Here is a 27730-nt window from a genome sequence, read left to right as displayed (position 1 = left end):
ACAAACCCTATCCCTACTTTTATGTCTTTTTATTTTGAAACAGGGTCTCATTGAGTTTCGAAGGGCTTCGCTAAGTCTGCGAACCGTGATCCTCCGGTTTCTGCTTCCTGAATGCTGGGGTTATAAGCGTGCGCCACCATGCCCAGCTAGTTTTTATTTTATTTTATTTTTATTTTTGGTGGTACTGGGGGTGGAACCCAGGGGCCTTTTCTAGCTCCAAGCTATACTCCCAGACCTACTTTATACTTTATTTGGAAACACAGTCTCACTATGTTGCTGAGAGCCTTACTAAGTAGCTGAGGCTGGCTTTGAAACTGTGAGATTCTTCTGTCTCAGCCTCCCAAGCACAGGGATTACAAACGTGCACCACCACGCCTGGCTTTAAACAGGGTTTCACTGAGTTGCGAAGGGCCTTGCTAAGTAGCTGAGGCTGTCCGCGACAGGATACTCCAGTCTCTGCCTCCTGAATGCTGGGATTACAAACGTGCACCACCATGCCTCGCTATTCATTATTCTGAAACAGGGTCTCACTAAATTGTGGAGGGCTCACTAAGTATCTGAGGCTGTCTGTGAACTCTCATCCTCTTGTCTCAGCCTCCCAAATGCTGGGAGCATTTAGACTATATCGATAAAGAATAAGGATCAACTGAAAACCACTCTCAAGCCATCCAAGAAACAAACCAAATTTTTTTCCTGCCAGTTTTTGCTATCTTTATTTCAGGGTGTGGGAGGAAATGGCTATATTTACAGAATGTTCTTGCATTTTGAACATTTTTCTCCTGATTCTTTCCATTTAAAAATGATGCATCCCAGGGTTTAATAAATGCAGCAATCTGTGTAAATCTGCGACTGTTAATCTACTTTTGTGGAGAGGGGACTGATGATTGAACACAGGGGCATTCTACCTCTAAGCTATATTCTCATTCCTACTTTATTTTATATTATTATTATTACTATTATTATTATTGTTATTATTATTTTGCAGTGCTGGAGATGAAACCCAGGGGCATTCTACCTCTGATCCACACCCCCAGCCCTATTTTTTAATTTTATTTTTGTGTGTGTATGTGGCACTGGGGTGGAACCCAGGGGCTTTCTACCTCTAGGCTATACTCCCAGACCTATTTTATACTTTATTTGAAAATAGGGTCTCACTAAGTTGCTGAGGGCCTAAGTAGCTGAGGCTGGCTTCGAACCTGTGTGATCCTCCAGTCTCAGCCTCCCAAGTGCTGGGATTACAAGTGTGCACCACCATGCCCAGCTTTATTCTTTATTTTGAAACAGGGTCTCACTGAGTTGCAAAGGCCTATTTTTTATTCTTTATTTTGAGATAGGGTCTCACTGAGTTAGTTGCTAAGGGCCTTACTAAGTAGCCGAGGCTGCCCAGGAACCATGATCCTCCTGTCTCAGCCTCCCAAATGCTGGGATTACAAGTGTGTGCCACCACACCCGGCTTATTTTTTTTGTGTGTTATTTTTATTTTTATTTTTTGTGGTCCGGGAATAAAACCCAGGGGCCTCTACCTCTGGGCTACACCCTTGACCTATTTTATATTTTATTTTGAAACAGGGTCTCACTAAGTTGCTGAGAGCCTCACTAAGCAGCTGAGGCTGGCTTCAAACCTCTGTGATCCTCCTGCCTCAGCCTCCCAAGTATTGGGATTACAAGCATGTGCCACCACGCCTGGCATTTTTTTTTTTTTTTTTTTTTGGTATTTTTGAAACAGGGTTAATGAGAGTATCACTACTTGCTGAGGCTGTCTTCAAACCTGCGATCTGATCTGCTTGTCCCTACCTCCCAATATTATTAACATGTGCCACTATGCCCAGCTGTTAATTTTCAGAAAAATTTCCAACTCAAACTGTGTTGCTGATTCCTCTTGGGTCTTCTCCCTTGGTTTTCTGTGATGAAATTTCTACTGCAGTCTTGGATCAGAGAAATAAGAGAAGAGTGGGTGAGGGTGACAGGCATGGACATAGGTGAAGCAGGATAATACAGTCCCAGAAAGATTAGGAAAAAAAGAAGTCCTGAAATCTTCCTATGGGTGTCAGGGATGCACAGATTATAAATTAATAAACAAATCCTGACCGGGCATAGTAGTGCATGCCTGTAATCTCAGTAATCTGGGAGGCTGAGACAGGAGGACTGCAGGTTTGCAGCCAGCCTCGCAATTTAGTGAGGATTTCAGCAATTTAATAAGACTCTATTTCAAAATAAATAAGCCGGGTGTAATGGTATATACCTGCAATCCTAGTGCTTGGGAGTCTGAGACAGGAGGATCACAGGTTTGAGGACAGCCTTAGCAAGTACTGAGATTCTCATCACCTAGTGAAACCCTGTTTCCAAATAAAAAATAGAACTGGGCTGGGGGTGTAGCTCGAAGGTAGAATATCTCTGGGTTCAATTCCCAGTACCACAAAAAACAAAAACAAAAAGCCTGTGGGGTTCAATCCTCAGCATCAGAAAAATAAAAAAATTGGGCTGGAGGTATAGCTCAGAGGTAAAATGCCCTTGGACTCAATCCCTTGTTTAAAAAAAAAAAAAAAATCTCTTGCCGGCGTGGTGGCGCATGCTTGTAATCCCTGTGCTTGGGAGGCAGAGACAGGAGGATCACACAGGTTCAAAGCCAGCCTTAGCTACTTAGTGAGGCTCTCAGCAACTTAGTGAGACCCTGTTTCCAAATAAAATATAAAATAGGTCTGGGAGTATAGCCTGGAGGTAGAAAGACTCTAGGTTCCACCCACACTACCACAAAAAAATAAAATAAAATAAAAAAATAAACTCGATTATGTTTGACACACAATTCACATAAGTGTTCATAAATGCTCTTAAATCTGAAATCTTATATAATTTTATCAGGGTGTCACATATTTTTGAGTGTTCACTTTAAGTGTTCGTATATCCACATGGTAGATTAGAATAAATTTTACAGAAATTAAGTTGTGAAAAAATTTCCATAGATCTGGCAATAGCATTGTTAATATATATCAACCAAACCTAGGGAATACATCACATCTCCATACCTTCAATTTGGGAAGAGATGGGAAAACTGTTTGGAATCTGGTCTGCTGGTAGGTAGATTATTTAATTATAATAAAAGTAATACAGCTGTGCACAGTGGCACATGCCTAAAACCCCAGTACTTGTGAGGCTGAGACAAGAGGACTGCAAGTTCCCGCAGCAACTTAGCACGGGCTTCTGCAACTTAGACGCTATTTCAAAATAAAATAGGGGTGGGGGTATAGCTCAGAGATAGAATACCCTTGGATTCAATCCCAGTACCATAAATAGGGAAATAAATAAATGTTATATGTGCTCATCACAGAAAAACAGAAAATGAAAAAATAATTTGTAATACTAACAGCCAAAATTGTAACCACTAGTAACATATTATTTTCCTCCTTCTATGTATTTAACAAAATTGCCATCATATTATATGATTTTATGTCCATTTTGCACTTAATATAATAATTTTCTCATTTCCTTTTTTTATGGTACAAGAGATTGAATCCAATGGCATTCTACCTCCAAGCTACACCCCCACCTCTATTTTTTATTCACTTGGAAATAGGGTCGCACTAAGTTGTAGACTACCTCAGGAAGTAGCTGAGGTTGGATGAGAATCTGTGATCCTGCTGTCTCTGGGATAACAAGCACGGGCCACTACACCTGGTGGCATCCTACCTCTGAGCTATACCTCCAACCATATTTACATTTTTATTTTGAAATAGGGTCTCATTAAATTGCTTAGGATCTTGCTGAATTGCTGAGGCTGCCTACAAACCTGCAATCCTCCTGTCTTGGCCTCCCAATTACTGGGATTATAGGCATTTGCCACCATGCCAAGGTCATTTCCTTAAATAGACAAATTTCTAAGTTTATTGCTCATTTATACTCTTCTATTCTATGGCTGTTTCAAAATTTTGTTACCCAGTAGTACTTTGGAGAATATCTCATTCATTGGTGTGTGTGTGTGTAATTTTTTTTTTTTTTTTGAGGAAAGATAAGATTTTGGGATTGAACTCAGAGGTGCTCTACCACTGAGCTACATCCATAGCCCTTTTTACTTTTTATGTGGTACCAGGGAATGAAGATAGTTGCATTCTACCTTTGAGCTATATCCCCAACCCCATTTTATTTTTTATTTTGAAATAAGGTCTTCTAGGTTACTGAAAGTTTTACTACATTGCTGAGGCTGGTCTTGACCTGCCATCCTCTATCTCAGTCTCCCAAGAACCGGGATTACAGGAATGTGTCACTATGACTGGCTTTTATTTTTATTTATTTTATTTTTTTATATTTTTGGTGGTACTGGGGGTGGAACCCAGAGGCTTTCTACCTCCGGGCTATACTCCCAGACCTATTTTATATTTTATTTGGAAACAGGGCCTCACTAAGTAGCTGAGGCTGGCTTCGAACCTGTGAGATCCTCCTGTCTCAGCCTCCCAAGTGCAGGGATTATAAGCGTGCACCACCACGCCTGGCTTTATTTTTATTTTTTAAATTTTATTTATTTAGTCTGTGCTTGGTGCCCTCCCACCCATTCCCCTCCCCCTCCCAACAATGAATGTCCAGGTTAACCGTGCTATATTCATACTTTTACACATATTCGGATGTAGCTCCTCTATTAATTAATCTCAGCCTTCTTCCCCTCCTATCCTTCCATTCTAGCTTTGCTGAGATTTCCCTTCCATTATCTGGGGTCCCTCTGGCATCCTCAATACTCCCTAGTTTGGGCATATTAGAGAAAACATATGTCCCTTCTCTTTCTGTGCTTGGCTGATCTCACTAAACATGATGTTCTCCAGATCTTTCCATCATCTTGCGAATGGCATGATTTTTTTTTTTTTTTTTTTTTTTTGGTGTGGTACTGGGGATGGAACTCAGGGGCATTATACCTCTGAGCTACACCCCTAGCTTCTCCCTCCCTCCCTCCCTCCCTTTCTTTCTTGGTATTGGGGTTCCTAGAAACCTTTCTATCTCTGGGCTACACTCCCAGACCTATTTAAAAAAATTTTTTTTTTTTTGGAAACCGGGTCTCCTAAGCCAGTGTGGCTGGCTTCGAACCTGCGCGATCCTCCTGTCTCTGCATCCCAAGCGCGGGAATTACAAGCGTGCGCCACCACACCCAGCTTATTCTTTGAAACAGGGTCTCACTAAGTTGCGGAGGGCCTTACTAAGTAGCTAAGGCTGGCTGGGAACCTGTGATCCTCCCGTCTCAGCCTTCCAAGTACTGGGATTACAAGCCTGTGTCACGGCGACCAGCTATTCATTGGTATGTTAAATGAAGATTTATGGTAACTTAAAAGTATTTATAAGCCGGGCGTGGTGGTGCATGCTTGTAATCCCAGCATTTGAGGGCTGAGACCAGAGGATCAGTTTGTGGACAGCCTCCGCTACTTAGTGAGGCCCTCTGCAATTTAACAAGACCCTGTCTCAAAATAAAGAATAAAAAAAAAAAATAGGGCAGAGGGTATAGATCGGAGGTCGAATGCCCCTGGGTTCCACCCCCAGACTCGCAATAAATAAATAAATAAATAAGTATTTATAAAATAGGACTCGAGATATAGCTTGGAAGTAGAATGCCCCGGGTTCAATCCTCAGTACCACAAAATTATTTATTTTGTGGCACTAAGGATTGAACCTAGGGGCATTCAACCTCTAAGCTATACTGCCAATTCTATTTTATTTTTATTTTGAAACAGGGTCTTGAGCTGGGCGTGGTGGCGCACGCTTGTAATCCCAGCATCTGGGAGGCCGAGACCTGAGGATCGTGGTTCGCAGACAGCCTCAGCTATTTAGTGAGGCCCTCCGCAACTCAGTGAGACCCGGTTTCAAAATAAAGAATACAAAATTGGGCAGGGGGTATACCTCAGAGGTCAAATGCCCCTGGGTTCCATCCCCAGACCCGCAAAACGACGACAACAACAACAACAAAAAAAACAGGGTCTTGCTAGGTTGATGAGTTTTACTACTTGCTGAGACTATCCTTGAACCTGCGATCCTCTTGGATCAGCCTCCCAAGTACTGGGGTTACAAGTGTGTGCCACCATGTCTGGCTCAAAAAGTCTTTAAAAGTAGGAATTCCTTAAAAATGAGGTTTATAAATTAGGCTTTTTTTTTTTTTTTTGGCGTGGTACATTTAGCTCTGAGCTACACCCCAGCCCCCCCCCCCCCCCCCCGTACTGGGGATGGGACCCAGGTGCATTGTATCTCTGATATACACTACCAGCCCTATTTTTTTGTTCACAGCTGAGGCTGACCGTGAACCTATGATCCTCCTCTGTCTCAGGTTCCCAAGTATTATTTACCTTTATGCACAACTTTAAAAAGATGGTATAGATAGCCAGGCGTGGTGGCGCACACTTGTAATCCCCACACTTGGGAGGCGGAGACAGGAGGATCGCGCAGGTTCAAAGCCAGCAGCGCTGGCTTAGGAGACCCTGTTTCCAAATAAAAATATAAAAAAATAGGTCTGGGAGTGTAGCCCGGAGGTAAAAGGGCTTCCAGGAATCCCAGCACCACCAAAAAAACAAAAACAAAAGCAACCCAAAAGATGGTATGGAGCTAAGGCATACTTCCGCAGTAGAGCATATTTGCCTAGTATGTGCAAGGCCCTGAGTTCATTCCCCAGCATTAAAAAAAAGGATGCTACAAAAATTGTTACTGAAGCTATGTTGGTGATGAGGACCACATAAAAACAAACTAATGTGACAAATAAAACTCATCTTCTATAAAAATGAAAACAATTGATAGTATCAAATGTCAGTGAGGATGTGGAGCAGCTGAACTTGCAGATTGCTGGTGAGTAAATCGCTCAAACATACTGGAAAACTAGCATATCTGCACGGAAGTAAACACACAAGTAGCGCCGGGCGTGGTGGTGCACATTTGTTATTTATTTATTTATTTATTTATTTATTTATTTATCTATCTTTTGGTGGTACTGGGGTTCCAGACCTATTTTATATTTTTATTTGGAAACAGGGTCTCCTAAGCCAGCGCGGCTGGCTTTGATCCTCCTGTCTCTGCCTCCCAAGCGCGGGGATTACAGGCGTGCGCCACCACGCCCGGCAGTGGTGCACATTTGTAATCTCAGCATTCGGGAGGATGAGACAGGAGGATCGTGGTTCACAGACAGCCTCAGCTATTTAGTGAGGCTCTTTGCAACTCAGTGAGAATCTGTTTCACAATAAAAAATAGGGAGCCAGGCACGGTGGCACATGCTTGTAATCCCAGCACTTGGGAGGCTGAGACAGGATTGTGCAGGTTCGAAGCCAGCCTTGGCTACTTAGTGAGGCTCTTTGCAACTCAGTGAGACCCTGTTTCAAAATAAAGAATATAAAATAGGGCTGGAGATGCAGCTTTGAGGTAGAATGCGTCTGGGTTCCATCCCCAATACTAAAAAAAAAAAAAAAACCTAAAAACAAACAAGTAAATAAATATGACCCAGCAATTTCACTCCTAGGTATAAATGTAGAAAAATGAAAGCACATATTTACCAAAAGACATAAAAAAGAATATGTACAATAAGCTTTATTGATAACAACCAAATAATAGAAACTAATAATATATTTTGAATATAGATTCTTAAATAGCAATTTTAAAGAACTAACTAATGCTACCCACAACATGGATGAGTCTCACAGACAATGATGAGTGGAGGAAATTAAAGAACAAAATACACATTCTATGAAGTTTAAGAACAGTAAAACCAATCTACGGTTAGAGAAGACAGAATAAAGCCAGGTGTGGCAATACATGCCTGTAAGCCCAGTACTTGGGCAGCTGAGACAGGAAGATCACATGTTGGAGAGCAGCCTCAGCAGGCCTTGAGACGCTCATCAACAAGACCTTGCTTCAAAATAAAAATAAAGCCGGGCCGGGCATGGTGGCGCACGCTTGAAATCTCCGCGCTTGGGAGGCGGAGACAGGAGGATCGCACAGGTTCGAAGCCAGCAAGGCTGGCTTAAGAGACCCTGTTTCCAAATAAAAAAAGTATAAAAATAGGTCTGGGAGTGTAGCCCAGAGGTAGAAGGGCTTCCAGGAACCCCACAAAAAAAAAAAAAAAAAAAAAAAAAAAAAAAAAAGCTGGGCAGGAGGCACATGCCTGTCATGCCTGTCATCCCAGTACTTGGGAGGCTGAGACAGGAGGATCGCAGGTTCATGGCCAGCCTCTGCTACTTAGGTGAGACCGTCTGCAACTTAGTGAGGCCCTGTTTCAAAACAAAGAATAAAAATAGGGCTAGGAGATATATCTCAGAGGTAGACTGCTCCTGGATTCCATCCCCAGTATCATACACACATACAAAAAATACAGAATAAGGTTATTTATGGGAAGAAGTATCAATTAGCAAGAGTCACAAGGAGACCCCGAGAGAGTTGGAAACAGTTTATATACGGATTGGGTGGTGATTACATATGTAAACACTCATCAAGTTGTATATCTAAATCTTTTTGTCCTTAACCGTACATCTGCCTCAAGGAAAAGGAAAAGTTAAGCTGTTTTCAGAAGGGACCAAGAGAGGGAATGATGCTTCTCTTCACTTGGTACTTACTTTGGAAGCTGCCCAGTCAATCCAGCCTTTAGCACACGGGTCAACGTTGATGAGGACCAGGCCTTCCACGAGCTCTGGATGACTGAGCTGAAGGGGGAGACAAAGACGACAGCATGAGGCTCCCACTCCCACCATTCCTCTAAAACAGCTGCAGCACAATGGATTGTAATTTTCTTTCCTTTTTTTTTTTTTTTTGCAGTAGGCAAAAGACTCTATCACTGAGTTATAAGCCCAGCCCATTTGTTAGACTATGCCTAATGCTTTATGTCTGAAAGTAAGACTATAGAAAGGTGCTAGGAAGAATATGTAGAAAATAGCTTTTGAAATCTGACTTAGCATTTGGAAAGCAGTTTTTTATTTTATTTTTGTAGTACTGGAGATTGAATCCAGAGGCATTCTACCTATGACACTTTCTCACTTGGGCAGCAGTTGAACTCACAGTGGGTCTCCCTGGGTGGAAAAGCCCTAGAACTTCTGGCATAGAAACTGCTCAGGCTCATGGGATGTTTCTTACTCATCTTTTTCCCCAATAAGGGCTTCTGAGGTTATTTTTTCTGAAACCATTTGAATAGGTGACACAATCCCCAAAATACTCTCCATTACCCAGGAAATATTTCAAAAAAGGTTCCTTAAATAGGAACACATCCTTGTAAGCTTAAAACTCTCCATTTACTTTTTTCCTCTGATTACACTGATTATGTTCACTAGAGTTTGATAAACAAATAAGAAGTACGAAATAAAATCTCACATCATATTGCTCACAGTCCCTATTAATACTTTGGTCCATTTCTTTCCAGTCCTTTCCTATGACTATGGTAAACTTTATGTGAACCTGTATTGTAACTTTTTTGCTACATTATAATATATACAAGTCATGTGTCATTATATGCTCTAATGACTATACAGAACTCCATCATAAATTGTATCTAGGCATTTTTACAGACAATATACTAACCAAATTTATGGTTTTTCCTGTCTTTTAAGCACAAAGTAAGGCTTTATACAAATCTGTATCTGGAGCTGATAGAATCTGACAGAATCAGAAAAACTGACATAAGACCCAAAGCAGTGCCTGATTATTATTTTTTTCCCCCCGGGTCTGGGGATGGAACCCAGGGGCATTCGACCTCTGAACTACACCCCCTGCCCTATTTTTTATTGTTTATTTTGAAACCGGGTCTCACTGAGTTGCAAAGGGCCTAAGTAGCTGAGGCTGTCCGCGAACCACGATCCTCCGGTCTCAGCCTCCCGAATGCTGGGATTACAAGCGTGCACCACCACACCAGGCTGGTGCCTGATTATTTAACATAGCAGCAATGGCTGCGATCCAGGCAGTACCTCGAGGGTATTGAGACTAATCTGCCATACTTACTGCAAATTTGCTGAGGATGTAGGCTCCAGCTCCAACTCCAATCCCAATGATGCATTTCAGACTGTGGATGGGACAGACAGACAATAAAGCAATTCAACTTCATTTGTAGATAGCAATACCTACTGGACAGATGTCCATCTGGGCTCCTTTGGGCAAGCCCTTTTTTTTTTTAATTTATTGGTGGTACTGGGGATTGAACCCAGGGGAATTCTACCTCTTTATTTATAAAAATAAAAATTTTATTTTTATTTGGAAAGAAGGTCTCATGAGGTTGATGAGTCTCACTACTTGCTGAGACTGTCCTCAAACCTACTCTACTCCTGTCTCAGCCTCCCATGTACTGGGATTACAGGCCTGTGCCACCACACCCAGCTCTGGGCAAGCTTTTAAAACTCTCTAAGTGCCAGGCCTGGTGGCACACGCTTGTAATCCCCGTGCTTGGGAGGCGGAGACAGGAGGATTGCGCAGGTTCAAAGCCAGCCTTGCTGGCTTAAGAGACCATGTTTCCAAATAAAATATAAAATAGGTCTGGGAGTATAGCCTGGAAGTAGAAGGGTTCCATCTCCACTACCACACACACACACAAAAAAATCAACTCCCTCATGAATCAATTCCTACCCATAAAATCAGGATACCATGGCCTACTTTTTATATTACTTATTATGGTACTGGGGATTGAACTCAGGGCCTTCAAGCTAGGCAAGCACTCTACTACTGAATTATGTCTCCAGTTCATTTTATGTTGTTTTATTTTTTTGGTACTAGGGATTGAACTCAGAGGCATTCTACTTCTGAGCTACACCTCCGGCCTTTCTCTTCTTTCTTTCTTTTTTTTTTTTTTTTTTTTTTGTAGTACTGGGGATGGAACCCAGGGGCATTCTAACTCCATGCTATACCCCCAGCTCTATTTTTTATTCTTTATTTTGAAACAAGATCTCACTAAGTTGCAGAGGGCCTCACTAAGTAGCTGAAGCTGAGGCTGTCCGTGAAACAGTGATCCCCCAGTCTCAGCCTCTCAAGTACTGGGATTACAAGTATGTGCCACCACACCCAGCTTCCGGTCCTATTTTATTTTTTATTTTAAAACAGAGTCTCACTAGGTTGCTGAAACTGGCCTTGAACCTGTAATCCTGTCTCAGCCTTCCAAGGCTAGGATTACAGGTGTGTGCCACCGTACCTATTTTAATTATTTTTGTGTGTATGGTACTGGGGATTGAAGTCAGGGGCATTCTACCTTCAAGCTACACCCCCAGCCCTATTTTATTTTCATTTTGAAACAGAGTTTTGCTAGGTTGATGAGAGTCTCATTATTTGCTGAAGCTGTCCTCAAACATGTTATCCTCCTGTCTTAACCTCCCAAGTACTGGGATTATAGGTACGTGCCACTATGCCCAGCTTCATTTTATTTTAATTTAATTAATTTTTGTGGCACTGAGGATTGAACCCAGAGGCATTCTATCTCTACACTATACACCCAGCCTTATTTTATCTTATTATTTTGAAACGATCTCACTAGGTTGCGGAGGCTGGCAGTGAAGCTGTCATCCTCCTGTTCCAGCCTCCCAAGTACTGGAATTACAAGCAACATACCACCATGCCTGGCTCCATTTTATTTTTTTAATCAGGGTCTTGCTAAATTGCCCAGGCTTGTTTTGTACTTGTGATACTCCTATCTCAGCCTGCAGGTATGTGCCACCATGCCCAGGTTCCACGACTTACTTTTTTTTGGTGTGGATCCTCCTGTCTCAGCCTCTCAAATGCTGGGATTACAAGTGTGCGCCACCATGCTCGGTTCCGTGACTTACTTTCAAATTCAATTTTTGTTTTATTTATTTTTATTTATCTATTTTTTATTTTTTGTTGGTACTGGGGTTCCTGGAAACCCTTCTATCTCCGGGCTACACTCCCAGACCCATTTTATATTTTTATTTGGAAACAGGGTCTCTAAGCCAGCGCGGCTGGCTTCCAACCTGTGCAATTCTCCTGTCTCCACCTCCCAAGCGCAGGGATTATAAGCGTGCGCCACCACACCTGGTTTCAAATTCAATTTTTTAAAAGTTTTCTCTTTTGAGCTGAATGTGGTGGCTCCCGCTTGTAATCCCAGTACTTGGGAGGCTGAGACAGGAGGATCGCACAGGTTCGAAGCCAGCCTCAGCTATGTAGTGAGGAATCTGAGCAATTTAGTGAGACCCTGTTTCCAAATAAAGTATAAAATAGGTCTGGGAGTATAGCCCAGAGGTGGAAAAGCCCCTGGGTTCCACCCCCAGTACCACACACACACACACACACACACACAAAAATCCTTTTTTATGGATTCTGCCAACTTTATTTCCAAATAGAAATCCTTATGTAAACTGAGCCAGTTCATATTAAATTGTGTGGTGTTAGTTTTCATCCTTAAAATTGGTAAGTTCAATTTTATTTTTTTTATTTTTAATTTTTTAATTTTTTTGGTGGTACTGGGGGTGGAACCCAGAGGCTTTCTACCTCTGGGCTATACTCCCAGATCCATTTTATATTTTGTTTGGAAACAGGGTCTCACTGAGTTGCTGAGAGCCTCACTAAGTAGCTGAGGCTGGCCTCGAACCTGCGCGATCCTCCTGTCTCAGCCTCCCAAGTGCGGGGATTACTATTATTATTATTATTATTATTATTATTATTTTGCGGGTCTGGGGATGGAACCAGGGACATTCAACCTCCGAGCTACATCCCCTGCCTATTTTTTATTCTTTATTTTGAAACAGGGTCTCACTGAGTTGCAGAGGGCCTCACTAAGTAGCTGAGGCTGTCCGCGAACCGCGATCCTCCGGGTCTCAGCCTCCCGAATGCTGAGATTACGCCCAGCTAAGAGTTATTTTAAAAGAGTAAATTGTGTAGCCAGGCGTGGTAGCACACATTTGTAATCCCAGCATTTGAGGGGCTGAGACAGGAGGATTACGGTTCTCAGCCAGCCTCAGTTACTTAGTGAGACCCTTTGGAACTCAGTGAAACCCTGTTTCAAAATAAAGAATAAAAAATAGGGATGGTGGTGGTGTAGCTCAGAGGTAGAATGCCCCTGGGTCCTATCCCAAGTACCGCAAAAAAAAAAAAAAAAAAAAAAAAAAAGAAGAATAAAATATAGGGCTGGGCTGGGGGTGTCACTTTAGAATGCTCCTGGGTTTCATCCCCAGTACAGAAAAAAAAAAAAAAAAAAAAGAGTACATTGTATATTATTCCTCTGATTAAACTCCTTCTGTGCCTTTGTTTTATACTTATGAATAAAATTACAAATTCTCACCTGATCTGCTAGACCCATGTACTTTGGCCCTTGTCTGTTTTTTTGAATCTCACCCCAGACCTTCTTTAATTTGTTCTGCTTGTTAGTTTTCTGCTTGGAGTCCTCTCATCCTGACATGCCCTCTAGGTAGCTTATTATCTTCCAGGTCTTAACCTACATGACACCTTCTTTGAGAGGCATTCACTAGCCTTATTTATGAGTATTCTACTTTTTCATCATAAGATTTTTTTTTTTTTTTTGGTACTGGGGATGGAACCCAGGGGCATTCTAACTCTGAGCTATATCCCCAGCCCTATTTTTTTTTTTTTTTTGAAACAGGGTCTCACTCAGTAGCTGAGGTTCGTGTTCACGCTCTCCCCGTGTGTGTGTGTGTGTGTGTGTGTGTGTGTGTGTGTGTGTGTGTGTGTTTGTGGTACCGGGGAACTAAGTAATGAACTGCGATCCTCCTGTTGCAGCCTCCTAAATGCTGGAATTACAAGGATGTGCCACCACGCTCGACATCATAAGATATCTTCTATCAGAATACTCTTGATGACTTGTATCTATATGTGTGTGTAGTAATGGGGAGTAAACCCAGGGGTGTTTTCTGAGTTCTACCCCCAGCCCTGTTTTATTTTGAAACAGGGTCTTCCTAAGTTACTTCTGGCTGCCGGCCTTGAACCTGTGATCCACCTGTCTCAGCATTCCTGGTACTGGTATCACAGGTGCCACCAGGACACTCAGCTCCTCCCACTATTATGATTTTTTTTTTTTTTTTTTTTTTGGTGGTACTGGGGTTCCTGGAAGCCCTTCTACCTCTGGGCTACACTCCCAGACCTATTTTTTTTAACATTTTTATTTGGAAACAGGGTCTCCTAAGCCAGCGCGCGCGGCTGGCTTCGAACCTGCGCGATCCTCCTGTTTCTGCCTCCCAAGCGCGGGGATTACAAGCGTGCGCCACCACGCCCGGCTTATGATTTTTTTTTTTTTTTTTTTTTTTTTTGGTGGTACTGGGGTTCCTGGAAGCCCTTCTTCCTCCGGGCTACACTTCCAGACCTATTTTATATTTTTGAAACAGGGTCTCTTACGCCAGCACGGCTGGCTTCGAACCTGCGCGATCCTCCTGTCTCCGCCTCCCAAGCGCGGGGATTACAAGCGTGCGCCACCACGCCCGGCTTATGATTTTTTTTTTTAACGGGTCTGGGGATGGAACCCAGGGCATTCGACCTCCAAGCTACACCCCCTGCCCTATTTTTTATTCTTTATTTTGAAACCAGGTCTCACTGAGTTGCAGAGGGCCTCACTAAGTAGCTGAGGCTGGCCACGAACTGCGATCCTCCGGTGTCAGCCTCCCGAATGCTGGGATTACAAGCGTGCACCACCACGCCCGGCTCGATTATTGGTTTGTTTATTTGTTAACTGCCCCCTTCAACAAAGCTCAATGAGAATAGTGACTATTCTGTTTGGCTCATCATTGTATCTGCTGGAACAAACACAAAGTAGAAAGTAAAAAACCAAAAAACATATGATGGGGCTAAACAGATCACTGGTAAAGCACTGAGGCCCTGAGTTCAATCCTTGACATAGCAAAACAAACAAAGACTATAGAATAAACCTACCTTAAGTGGGTAAGAACAGGAGGCAGCATTTCAGCCAGCTCATCCATCGAGGGGTACTGATACCTGAAATCCAGAAGGAAGCCTGCTGAGTTAGAGAGCACTTGCAGACCCGGGACTAGAAGAGCTACATCAGTACAGGAGGCTGAGAAACATATTTCCTTTTACCAAAGGCTCAAAGGGAGTGATGTGGCACTTGGAAAGGACTGTGGCATGCTGTGTATTTTCTGTGACTGCCACGCTATGAAGAAAGTAAAAGAACCCAAATATTTCTGGGATCAGAGGAAGCTACAGTTCTCAAACCAATGAGACAAAACGTGAGGACAGTGGGGTGATGAGCATGACCCGCTGGCTGTGTTAAAATCCAGTGGGAGGGAAGCACACACTACGGCTCCTACAAAAGCCTAGTCATAAGCTGGGTGTGTGGCGCACGCTTGGACTCCCAGCATTTGGGAGACTGAGACAGGAGGACTGCAGTTCATGGCCAGCCTCAGCTACTGAGTGAGGCCCTCTGCAACTCAGTGAGACCCTGTTTCAAAATAAAGAATAAAAAATAGGGCTGGGGGTATAGCTTGGAGGTAGAATGCCCCTGGGTTCCATCCCCAGTACCAACCCCCCCAAAAAGATCTCGGTCATTTGCTTTTTAGAAGGTCTTGTCTACGGCCTTACCCAGTTGGAAAAGGTGGTGCACCTTCCTGCTGGCCTGGGGCATCCACATGACAGACAGCAAAGTGCTGGGTGATTTCTTGCATATCCTCGAAGTTAAAGAATGTGTTGAAACAGGTTTTATCTACAAGAAAAAATACCCATGAGTCCCAGGCCCTCCATTTCTCTTCAATTTCCCTCCACTCAGTCAATGCTCTATCATATTTCTTTCAGTTTGTTTTACTCACCACTCCACTAAATTGAGGTGCCTGACAAGCCATCTGGTGCCGGCTGCCCTTGAGGCTGAGTTGGCAGCACCTCAGATGACCTGAAAACACCTAGTTCTCAGTTCCACACAACAGCTACAGAATGGGAACCACCTTGTGGATGTTTGTTGGTTCTTGGTGTTACACACAATGATCAACCTCACACTGCTGCTATTTCTCATGTACCTTATTCTGCTATCTATGAAGACACGCTCACTATACCCCAGGAGCATGGCTAGAGTGAATATTTTGAGCTGCTTATATTCACAAGGTGGGAGTTTGTCCTTGACAAAACTGCTAGGATGCCAGAAGGGGCAGCTGCTGCTGCTGCTTCTTCTTCTTCTTCTTCTTCTTTTCTTTCTTTCTTTCTTTCTTTCTTTCTTTCTTTCTTTCTTTCTTTCTTTCTTTCTTTCTTTCTTTCTTTCTTTTTGGTGGTACTGGGGTTCCTGGAAGCCCTTCTACCTCCGGGCTACACTCCCAGACCTATTTTTATATTTTCATTTGGAAACAGTGTCTCTTAAGCCAGAGAGACTGGCTTCAAACCTGCGCAATCCTCCTGTCTCTGCCTCCCAAGCACGGGGATTACAAGCGTGCGCCACCACGCCCGGCCAGCAGCTTCTTTTAATTTCTACCTTCTGTGCTTATATGGAATACCTGGGACCAGAAGTGTTATGGTTTTAAGATTTTAGAATATCTGCACTTATGTAATGAGATATCTTGTCTAACATGAAACTCATATTTCATATACACCTGATATACATAGCCTGGAGGTAGTTATATATGATATTTTGGAGTATTTAGTGTACACTGGGACCCATCACACAAGAGCAGGTGGGGCCTTTCCCACTTGTGGCAACATGTTGACACTCAGTTGCAGACTTTGGAGCATTCTGCCTTTTGAATTTTTCGAGAAGGGATGCTTAAGACCTTTATCATCTAGAAATAAGGCCACTAAAAGTCACTGATCACAGGCTAGAGAAAGGATGCTTCTACTAATTCAATGAAGTGCCCATAACAATTTTCTTTTTCTTTCTTTCTTTTTTTTGGGTGGTACTGGGGATTAAACCCAGGAGCATTCTACCTCCAAGATACATCCCAGCCCTTTTTATTTTATTATTTAGAAACAGAGTCTCACAGAGTTGCTAACAGTCTCACTAAATTGCTGATGCTGGCTTTGAACCTGTGAGCCTCCTGTTTCAGCCTCCCAAGTACTAGGATTACAAGCATGTGCTACCACACCCAGCGTCAAACTGGATTTTCTAACCTAAACATGAAAAAACCAAAGTATAAACTTGAAAAAAAAATGACTTCAGTTCTACTTTCAGTTGCTGAAGCTGTCCTCAAACCTGTGATTCTCTTGTCTCAGCCTCCCAAGTACTGAGGTTAGAGGCGTGCACCACCATGCCCTGCTACTCCTTCCTTCTTCCTTCCTTCCTTTCTTTTTTTTTTTTTTCAGTACTGGGATGGAAACCCAGGGGCATTTTACCTCTGAGCTATACCCCCAGTCCTATTTTTTAGCCTGTTTGTTTGTTTGTTTATTTATTTATTTGTGGTACTGGGGTTCCTGGAAGCCCTTCTACCTCCATGCTACACTCCCAGACCCATTTTTATATTTTTTAAATTTGGAAACAGGGTCTCTTAAGCCAGCCCGGCTGGCTTCAAACCTGCACAATCCTCCTGTCTCCGCTTCCCAAGTGCGGGGATTACACGCGTGCGCCACCACGCCCAGCCAGCCTTTTTTATTTTTAGAAATAGGGTCTCACAGAGTTGCTAAGGGCCTCACTAAGTAGCTTAGGCTGTCCACGAACTGGGATCCTCTGGTCTCCGCCTCAGAAATGCTGGGATTACAAGTGTGCGGCACCATGACTGGTTTAGTTCTACTTTCTTAATCAATTCTGCATATAATTTTCAATCCTTTATAGGATACGACACAAAGCTGAGCTATAATTCCAGTATCCTCCAAAACACTCTCCGTGTATACTGCCCACAAACTTGAACCCTGCCACTAATGAAGACAGTGATAAGGAGGGAAGGTTAAGACAGAGGGGAATACCTGTTTGATTAGAATACAATTTACGTGTGTGTGTGGCACTGGGAATTGACGCGGGGGAGTTCTCCCTCACCCTATTTTAGTTTTTAGTTTGAAACAGGGTCTTGCTAGGTCGCTGAGAGTCTCTGTTGTAGAGGCTGTCCTTAAATCATACTCCTCTTCTCTCAGTCTTCCAGGTACTGGGATTACACGTATGCACCACTATGTCTAGAATATTATTTTTAATTATATAAAGATTAGGTATTATTACTGCTATTTTTGTACTGGAGGTTGAACCTAGAGACATTCTACCTCTGAGTTACACCTTCAGCCTTATTTTATTTTTTATTTTGAAACAGGGTTGCTGAGTTGCTCACTAAGTTGCTGAGGCTGGACTCAAACCTGCGATCCTCCTGTCTCAGCCTCCCAAGTGCTAGGATTACAAGCATGTACTACTACTACACCTGGCTAAGATTAAGTATTATGAAAAAGAGGGGAGGTATAAAATCAAATACATACGGTTGAGCCCAATATCATGGTATGTCAGGATAACTGGCCTGTTTCCCTTCGGCAGACCTCTGATAGTGACATGCACCACACCGTGAGTTGTTTCTATGTCATGTTCCTGTAACAAGAGAACGTAAGGTCTCAGGCAAAGGCAGAATAAACTCTCCAGGTTGCCCAAGTTTCATCATTCCTGCCTCCTCATCACTTTTTACTAGCTGGGGCATATTAATGCACTATAAGCACACCAGAAAGATGTTGTACTATACCTAGATTTGTACTTTTGAACCATTCTAGATGAACAGAGAGATAAGCAAATAAATAGACAAAAAATACACTTTGTCATCTTCAAAGCTTTCTTAGGAGTCTGAAAGTCAGGGATCTGTTGAGAACACACCTGCAACTGGCTATAAAAAGGAGATCAGCAAGTTGGTCAAGGAGCCAGGTAAGAGTTGGGGAAAGAAAAGTCAAGCAGACAGAAGATACAAAGAAGTTGCTGGATAAAATGTCAGAGGCTGCCGGGCGTGGTGGCGCAGGCTTGTAATCCCCGCGCTTGGGAGGCTGAGACAGGAGGATCGCACGGGTTCGAAGCCAGCCTCAGCTACTTAGTGAGGCTTTCAGCAACTTAGTGAGACCCTGTTTCCAAATAAAATATATAAAAAAGGTCTGGGAATATAGCCCGGAGGTAGAAAGCCTCTGGGTTCCACCCCCAGTACCACCAAAAAAAAAAAAAATAATAATAATAATAAAATAAATAAATAAAAATAAAAATAAAATGTCAGAGGCTTCGAAGCTTCTGAACACACACTCAGCAATGGATAACCTATGGGTGTACCTGCCAACAGGAGTGGCTTTTGGATGTCATGTTTATAGTACACCACATTTTGGCAATAACTTCCTGGAGTCAGGAAAGTAACTATCATGCTGGGCCCGAATTGTTCCCTCAGAATTTGTAATTGGGAATAAGAAATTCGGTCTTCAGCTTGGTTCTTTTCTTGAAAAAACAAGTAAACTTGGGAGCTTTTAGTGGGCATTTCCACCATTCCAACTCTGGGTTCTAGCTGAGTGTGTGCTCCTAAAGCCTGAGCCATCCCTGGATCGCCTCTGGTTTAAGCTAGACCGGGTGGGCTTGTTCCCTGGACCCCAGAGGATTCTAGCCAGAGCGATGAGTAAGGCTTAAGATATTCTCAAAGCAGAGTCCGGGAACTAAAGAAAGCTCAATGTCAGTGCTGCTGGGAGTGGCTGCAGCGTGAAGAGTGATGAGCTGGAAAGAAAGGAATCACAGAAAAAGGAGCTGAGTTTATTCTCGTCCTTTCCAGGAAAAGGAACTGAGTTCAGTCTAGTCCTCTCTAGAAAAAAGAGCTGAGTCTATTTTAGTCCTCTCCAACTCTCTCCCTCCCTCCTTTGGATTGAACCCAGAAGTATTCTACTTCTAAGCTATACCCCCAAAATTCTTTGTTTTTTATTCTGAAAGAGGATCTCACTGAGTTTCTGAGGCTGGCCTCAAACCTACAATCCTCTTATCTCAGCCTCTTAAGCACTGAGATTATAGGTCTGTGCCACCATGCTTAGCCAACTTTTTTTTTTTTTTTTTTTTTTTTGTAGTACTGAGTATTGAACCCAGGGGTATTCTGCCTAGAAGCTACGCTCCCAGCCCTATTTCTTATTCTTTATTTTGAAACAGAGCCTAAATTGCAGTGGGCCTCACTAAGTAGCTGAGGCTGGTTGTGAACTTGTGATCCTCCTATCTCTCAGCCTCCAAGGTACTAGGATTACAAGGATTACAAGCATGTGCCACCATGCCCAGCTAGCCAACTCTTATATTTCTAAAAAATAAACTGCCATGTTTAGCCCAGTGAATTTTTGCTGACAAAGTCCGAACCTATCTCAGAAAATCTCAGATTAGATAAGATTAACTCTCTGAGCTTCCAACTTAATTTTTTATCTAATAACAAACCTCATCAGAGCTCTGGCTTCTTCTATGATGTGAGACACAGAAGAAAATCTCAGGCTATCTGGACATTAGTATATCACAAATGATAGGCCCTAGGCTGAAGCAGATAGATATTTCTATCAAATCAAGCTTAATTCAATGTTTCTGCTATTCTCTGCTACAAATGCCTCCTATTCAAAGGCTTTAACAAGGAAAGTAAAGAGATGAACAATCAGCCACTGTGAATTGGACATGCAAAAAAGCATAGGAGTTAGGAGAAATATAAAGAAATAAATCTCTTACTGTATAAATATTTCTCTTACAGTAATTCCAGACTTACTGAATAAATTCCTGTTACTGTAAGAGTGTTTCTCTTACAGTTAATCTCCCAGGTTCATTCATTAAATATTTACTTATTGAAGCCGGCATGGTAGTGCACATCTGGGAGGCTGAGGCAGGAGGACTGCCTCACAGTGATCAGGTCAGCTCACGGTAATTTAGTGAGACCTCATTTCTAAATAAAAAACAAAAAGGGCTGAGAATGTAGCTCAGAGGTGGAGCGCCCATGGGTTCAATCTCCAGTATCACACACAAAAAAGATTATTTATTGAACCCCTACTATCTGGAAGACTCTGGACTAACCTCTGAAAATAAAACATCACACCAGAGAGATGTGATTCCTGCCTTTATAAATATTGTGTTCTAGATAGGGAGGTACACAATGAATACACGCACAAACCAACCCATAATAATAGCTTGTAATAATACAAAAAAAAAAAAAAAAAGGAGCCGGAATGGTGGTGCAAGCCTGTGATCCCAGTACTTGGGAGACTGAGACAGAAGGATCACAGGTTCATGGCTAGTTTCAGCAGGTTATCAAGACCATGTTTAAAAGAAAGAAGAAAAAAAAAAATAGGACTCAGATAGGATTGAGGATGTAACTCAGAGGTAGAATGCGCCTGGATTCAATCCTTATATTCAATCCTTATAGTCAATCATATAGATACACAAAAATAGGGTACTGTGATACAAAATTAAGATAGATATTAACTTCGCAATCAGAAAAGTACAAATTAAATTCAATGAGATGCTGTTTAACACACACCATAATGTTGAAAAGTAATAACTCGTACACTCTACTGGTAAGTATTTAAACTGGAACAATTATAACTTGTAATTAGAACAACTTGGTAATTTCTAGTGAAAGTGCCTACCCTACACCAATTTTAGCTTTAGGTATAATCTAGATAAATTCTCAAACATGGTTACACACACAAAAGGCATGTGCAAAGATGGGCATTGCAAACCGGGCATGGTGGTGCATGCCTGGAATCCCAGCATTTGGGAGGCTGAGATAGGAGGACTGCAGTTTGCTGACAGCCTCAGCTACTACTTAGGCCCTTTACAACTCAGTGAGACCCTGTTTCAAAATAAGGAATAAAAAATAAGGCTGAGGGTGTATCCAAGAGGTAAAATGCTCCTGGTTCCATCCCTGGTACCACAAAAAAGATGGGTACTGCAATCCTGATAATGTCAAAAAAAAAAAAAAAAGAAAAAAAAGAAAACAGTCGGTCATAGTGGCACATGTCTATAATCCTAGTTACTTGGGAGGCTAAGGCAGGAGGATCACAAGTTCGAGTCCAGCCTCAACAACTGAGGGGGACCCTCAGCAACTTTGTGAGATCATTTCAAAATGAAAAATAAAAGCTGGCTGTGGAGGGCCAGGCCTGTGATCCAGTACTGGGAGGCTGACAGAGGAGGACCACAGGTTCAAGGACAGCCTTATCAAGCAGTGAGGCTCTCATGACCTCGTGAGACCCCGTTCTAAAGTTAAAAAATAAATAAATAAAAATAAAAAGGCCAGGCATGATGGCGCACGCTTGTAATCCCAGCATTTAGGGGGCAGAGACTGGAGAACTGCAGTTAGCAGACAGCCTCAGCTACTTAGCGAGGACCTTCGCAATCAGTGAGACCCTGTTTCAAAAATAAAAAGACTGAGCCAGGTGTGGTGGTGCACACTTGTAATCCCAGCATTTGGGAGGCTGAGACAGGAGGATTGCAGTTTGCGGACAGCCTCAGCTATTTAGTGAGGCCCTCTGCAACTCAGTGAGACCCGGTTTCAAAATAAAAAGAATTAAAACAGTTGGGGGTATAGCTCAGAGGCAGTATGCCCCTCGGTTCCATCCCTAGTACAGCATCACCACCACCACCATCATCATGATAATAAAATAATAATAATAATAATAATAATAATAATAATAATGATAAGATAGGGCTGGGGGTGTAGATTCGAGAATGCCCCTAGGTTCAATCCTCAGGACCTCCCCACTCCATACAAGAGTTAGCTCCTTACCAAATCCTAACCTTTTAGGGAGCTCTTAGCCCCTACTCCCACAATGACAAGCCTTCATGTAAACCAAAGTGTCTAAGGGCCAAGAGTGCTAGGCTCTATTTGTTGCCCTCTCTAGAGCAGCACATAGCGGTCAACATCTTATAAAGCTGTTCTTCATCTTCTAAGCACATAAATATAAATGTTCTAGCCGGGCATGGTGGCACAGGCCTATAATCCCAGTAACTGGGATGCTAAAACAGGCAGATCGAAGATTTGAAATAGCCTTGGCAAATAAAAAGTAAAATAAGGCTAGGAATGTAGATTGAAGGTAGTCTACATGTCCCTGGGTTCTACCCCCAGCACCACCAAAACAACCAAACCAAAACAAAAATCTGAGCAGAATAGAGAACGAAGAGAAAGGAGGCACTCACCCCTGTGGAAATGTCTATAAGCATCCTTTGTAAACTTGAGCGTGAACACCTTGAAGAGTCTGTATGATGAGGGGCAGCGAAGCTGGCTATGAAGCTGGCTCAGTGTTAGGCCAATGCAGGAGTGAGCTACTGCCACCCTATGCTCTGGTCCACTATCATCTGTCTCACAGGGTCTTTCTCTAGTGACACATCCTTCCCCAGCATTCTAGAGTGTGACCCCACAATGAGCCTGGGTCCAAGGCAGAGCCCAAGGTTCTGCCACAGGCTCTGGTTACCAATTCCAAGGCTGTGTACTTTGTAATATGACCTGTTTATTCCCTAGGCTTATAAGACATCTGAAATCATATAGGTGCTTGCGATACTTCTTTCCCTGGGCTGCTTCTCCCTCCCAAAAAAAGATGTAGTCTTTGTGTGTGTGTGTGTGGGGGGGGGGTTACTGGGGATGGAACCCAGGGGCATTCTACCTCTGAGCTACACCCCCAGCCCTATTTTTTATTCTTTATTTTGAAAGAGGGTCTCACTGAGCTGCAAAGGGCCTCACTAAGTAGCCGAGGCTGTTCGCAAACCGCGATCCTACTGTCTCAGCCTCTCGAATGCTGGGATTACAAGTGTGCGCCAGCACGCCCAGCAGATGTAGTCTTTTTTCTGTGTGTGTGGGTCTGGGGATGGAACCCAGGGGCATTCTACCTCCAAGCTACAACCCCCTGCCCTATTTTTTATTCTTTATTTGAAACAGGGTCTCAATGAGTTGCAGAGGGCCTCACTAAGTAACTGAGACTGTCTGTGGGCCACGGTCCTCCTGTCTCAGCATCCCGAATGCTGGGATTACAAGCGTGCGCCACCTCGCCCGGCTACAGATATAGTCTTAATCGGAGTCCCCTTAAGAATTTAAAAGGCTGGGTGTGATGGTGCACACCTGTAATCCCAGTACTTGGGAATGTAACAGGAGAATCACAGGTTTCAGGATAGCTTTAGTGAGGTAGTGAAACTCTTGGCAAGCTAGTAAGACTCTTTCAAAACAAAAAGTAAAAAAGGGCTGGGCATGTAGCTTGGAGGTAGAATGTCTCTGGGTTCAATCCCTATTACCATTAAAGAAAAACTAAGAATTAAGGAGTTAGGGACATTGCCATTATTTGATAATAGCCACTTTTACCTTTTCCTTTAGTCCTCTTCCTTCAGCTGAGTAGCATGATCCATTCTGACTTGTATCTCAAAACTTGATAAAATTATGATTATTTCATACTTGTTACTACTATTTCCCCTTGCTGGCCAGTCTAAAATAATTTAGGTAAGCTTGTAAAATATCCTAGGAAATGCCAACATTTTTTGTGTGTGTGAGTCTGGGGGTGGAACCCCGGGGCATTCGACCTCGAAGCTACACCCCCAACTTTATTTTTTATTCTTTATTTTGAAACAGGGTCTCACTAAGTTGTGGAGGGCCTCACTAAGTAGCTGAGGCTGTCTGTAAACCATGATCCTACGGTCTCAGCCTCCCGAATGCTGGGATTACAAGTGTGCACCACCTTGCCCGGCTCTAACATTTTTTTTTTTTTTTGGGTGATACTGGGGATGGAACCCAGGGGCTTTCTACCTCCGGGCTACACTCCCAGACCTATTTTATATTTTATTTGGAAACAGGGTCTAAGTTGCTGAGAGCCTCACTAAGTAGCTGAGGATGACTTTGAACCTGCATGATCCTCCTATCTCAGCCTCCCAAGTACTGAGATTACGAGCGTGTGCCACCACACCTGGCTTCCAACATTTTTTTTCTTTTTTTTTTTTTTGTGGTACTGGGGGTGGAACCCAGGGACCTTCTACCTCTGAGCTATACCCCAGCCCTATGTTTTATTCTTTATTTTCAAACAGGGTCTCACTGAGTTGCAAAGGGATTACAAGTGTGCGCCACCACACCCGGCCGGCTCCGACATTTTTATTAGTATGGAATTTTATACTGTAGGCTACAATACGAGCTTTGGGTATAGTTTTAATTATAAGATGTTTTTCTTTTAGCTGGGCAGAGACAGAGAGAGAGAGAGAGAGAGAAAGAGAGAGAGAAAGGGAGAGAGAGAGAGAGAGAGAGAGAGAGAGAGAGAGAGAGAGAGAGAGAGATATGCTGGGGATTGAACCCAGGGGCATTCTGTCTCTAAGCTATACCCTCAGACCTATTTTATATTTATATACAGGAGAGAGTGTATGTGTGTGTAGCCTCTGAGCTAGACCCTCAGACCTTTTATTTTTTGGGGGGTGGTACTGGGGTTCCTGGAAGCCCTTCTACCTCTAGGCTACACTCCCAGACCTATTTATACTTTTTTACTTTTGGAACCAGGGTCTCTTAAGCCAGCGGGGCTGGCTTCGTACCAGCACGATCCTCCTGTCTCCGCCTCCCAAGCGCGGGGATTACAAGCGTGCGCCACCACACCCGGCCCTCAGACCTATTTTATATTTATATATTTTTTGGTACTGGGATTTTTTTTTTTTTTTTTGGGTACTTGCAGGCATTCTATCTGGAAGTTATACCTCCAACCAGATTTTATTTCTTATTTGGAAACAGGGTCTCACTAAGTTTCAAAGGGCCTTGCTTAAGTTGCCGAGGCTGGCTTTAAACCTGGGGTCCTCCTGTTTCAGCCTCCCAAGTACTGTGATTACAAGCATACACTACCATGCCCAGCTTATTATTATTATTATATTATTATTATTATTATTATTATTATTATTATTAGTGGCGCTAGGGATTGAACCCAGGGGCATTCTACCTCCAAGCTACACCCCCAGCACTATTGTGTGTGTGTGTGTGTGTGTGTGTGTGTGTGTGTGTGTGTGTATGTGGTACTGGGGGTAAAACCCAGGGGCTTTTCTAGCTCTGGGCTATACTCCCAGACCTATATTTATACTTTATTTGGAGATAGGTTCTCACTAAGTTGCTGAGAGCCTCACTAAGTAGCTGAGGCTGGCTTTGAATCTGTGCTATCCTCCTATCTCAGCCTTCTAAGTGCTGGGATTATAAGCGTGCACCACCATGCCCAGCTCCCAGCACTATTTTTTATATTTTACTTTGAAACAGGGTTTCACTAAATTGTGGAGGGCCTCACTAAGCTGAGTCTGGCTTAGAACCTGGATTCTCCTGTCTCAGCCTCGCAAATACTGGGATTACAAGCGTGTGCCACTATGCCTGGCTATTTTTTATTTTGAAAGTCTCAGATGGTGGAGGCTGGCCACACACCTGTGATCCTCTTGTCTCAGCCTCCTGTGTATTCGTATTACAGGTGTGTACCACCACGCCAGCGTCAGAATGCTTTCTCCATATAATATTCTCACTACTTTAACCACGTGCAGAGGTAGAAAGTTCGTTTGTGTTATCTCACAGTAAAACAATCCACCAGTGACTACTGATAGCTTTCTGCCTATCGGTAGATCGGATTTCCTTTTTAAAGTTTTATAATATATTTTCCTTGACTCTAGCCTCACCTTTCTCTCCTTTTCCTCTTAAACCTTCCAGCCTGGTTCAATCAGTGCTTTTAGACATCGACTTTTACCAACCACCCATTACTCTTAGCATCGTCACACAGCACATTCTTCATCTGAAGACTTCTTTTGCAGTAGTGTCAACCTGAAATCTGTATCTTCCTCTTTCAAAACCAACTCCAAAGCCAGGCATGGTGGCGCACGCTTGTAATCCCCGCGCTTGGGAGGCTGAGACAGGAGGATCGCACAGGTTCGAAGCCAGCCTCAGCTACTTAGTGAGGCTCTCAGCAACTTAGTGAGACCGTTTACAAATAAAATATAAAATAGGTATGGGAGTATAGCCCAGAGGTAGAAAGCCCCTGGGTTCCACCAAAACAAACAAAAAACAACCCCAGAGCTAAGCATAGTGGTGCATACTTATAATTCCAGTACCTGGGAGCTGAGACAGGAGGATGACAGGTTTAAGGCCAGTCTCAGCAATTTAGCAAGCCTTTTAGTAACCTAGTGCAGTTGTTTCAAAATAAAAATATAATAAAGCTGGAGGTATAGTGCAGAGGTAGAATGCTCCTAGGTTCAAGTCCTAGTCCCCTCTTCACACACACACACACACACACACACACACACACACACACACACACACACTGGGCGTGGTGGTACATGCCTATAATTCCAGTACTTGGAAAGCTGAGACAGGAAGATCTCAGGTTCACAGCCAGCCTCAGCTAACTAGTGAGGCCCTATTTCAGAATAAAGATTAAAAAATAGAGCTGAGGGTGTAGCTCAGAGGCAGAATGCCCCTGGGTTCAATCTCTGGTACTGCAAAAAAGAAAAAGAAAAAAAAAGAAATGAAAAAAAAAAAAAAAACAACTTCAGGATGGGCATGTGGAGCACATCTATAATTCCAGCTACTCAGGAGACTGAGACAGAAGGATCACCAAGTGCAAGGCCAGCCTGGGCAACTTAGTGAGTCTCTGTCTAAAAAAAGTTAAAATAACAAAGACTGAATATAGCTCAACGGTAGTGCACTTGTGCTTGCCTAGCATGCGCAAGGCTGTGTTCAATTCTCAGTACTGCTTCAAATAAAAGGGAACATTCAGATATTGTTCGGTGGCAGAGCATTTGCCTAGCAGTCAAGGTGCCATGGCACAATCTGCAAACCAACAGGAGAGATCCAAAGGGAAAAACTGTGAACAAAAGAGCCAGGCGCGGTGGCGCACGCTTGTAATACCAGGATTCGGGAGGCTGAGACAGGAGGATCACTGTTCAGGGACAGCCTCAGCCACTTAGTGAGGTCCTTTGCAACTCAGTGAGACCCTGTTTCAAAAT

General features: G+C 43.0%; 1 protein-coding gene across 4 annotated transcripts in view; it reads right to left on the bottom strand.

Moving 5' to 3' along the window:
- The window catches only part of NDRG3 (NDRG family member 3), a gene marked incomplete at both ends in the record, with an annotated part of 66428 nt that overhangs the window by 23408 nt on the left and 15290 nt on the right, over positions 1–27730 (bottom strand). For all 4 annotated transcript variants that reach the window (XM_080716637.1, XM_080716639.1, XM_080716638.1 and 1 more), the window contains 5 exons: positions 8559–8645; positions 9931–9991; positions 14806–14868; positions 15472–15592; positions 18262–18367. In XM_080716637.1, coding sequence (XP_080572763.1) covers positions 8559–8645; positions 9931–9991; positions 14806–14868; positions 15472–15592; positions 18262–18367 — 438 coding nt within the window. The remainder of the gene's footprint in view (positions 1–8558; positions 8646–9930; positions 9992–14805; positions 14869–15471; positions 15593–18261; positions 18368–27730) is intronic.

Source organism: Muscardinus avellanarius (assembly GCF_963383645.1).
Source record: "Muscardinus avellanarius genome assembly, chromosome: 19".
Taxonomy (NCBI): domain Eukaryota; kingdom Metazoa; phylum Chordata; class Mammalia; order Rodentia; family Gliridae; genus Muscardinus; species Muscardinus avellanarius.
The sequence above is the reverse complement of the archived record's forward strand: the minus strand, read 5'-3'. Positions and strand labels throughout refer to the sequence as shown.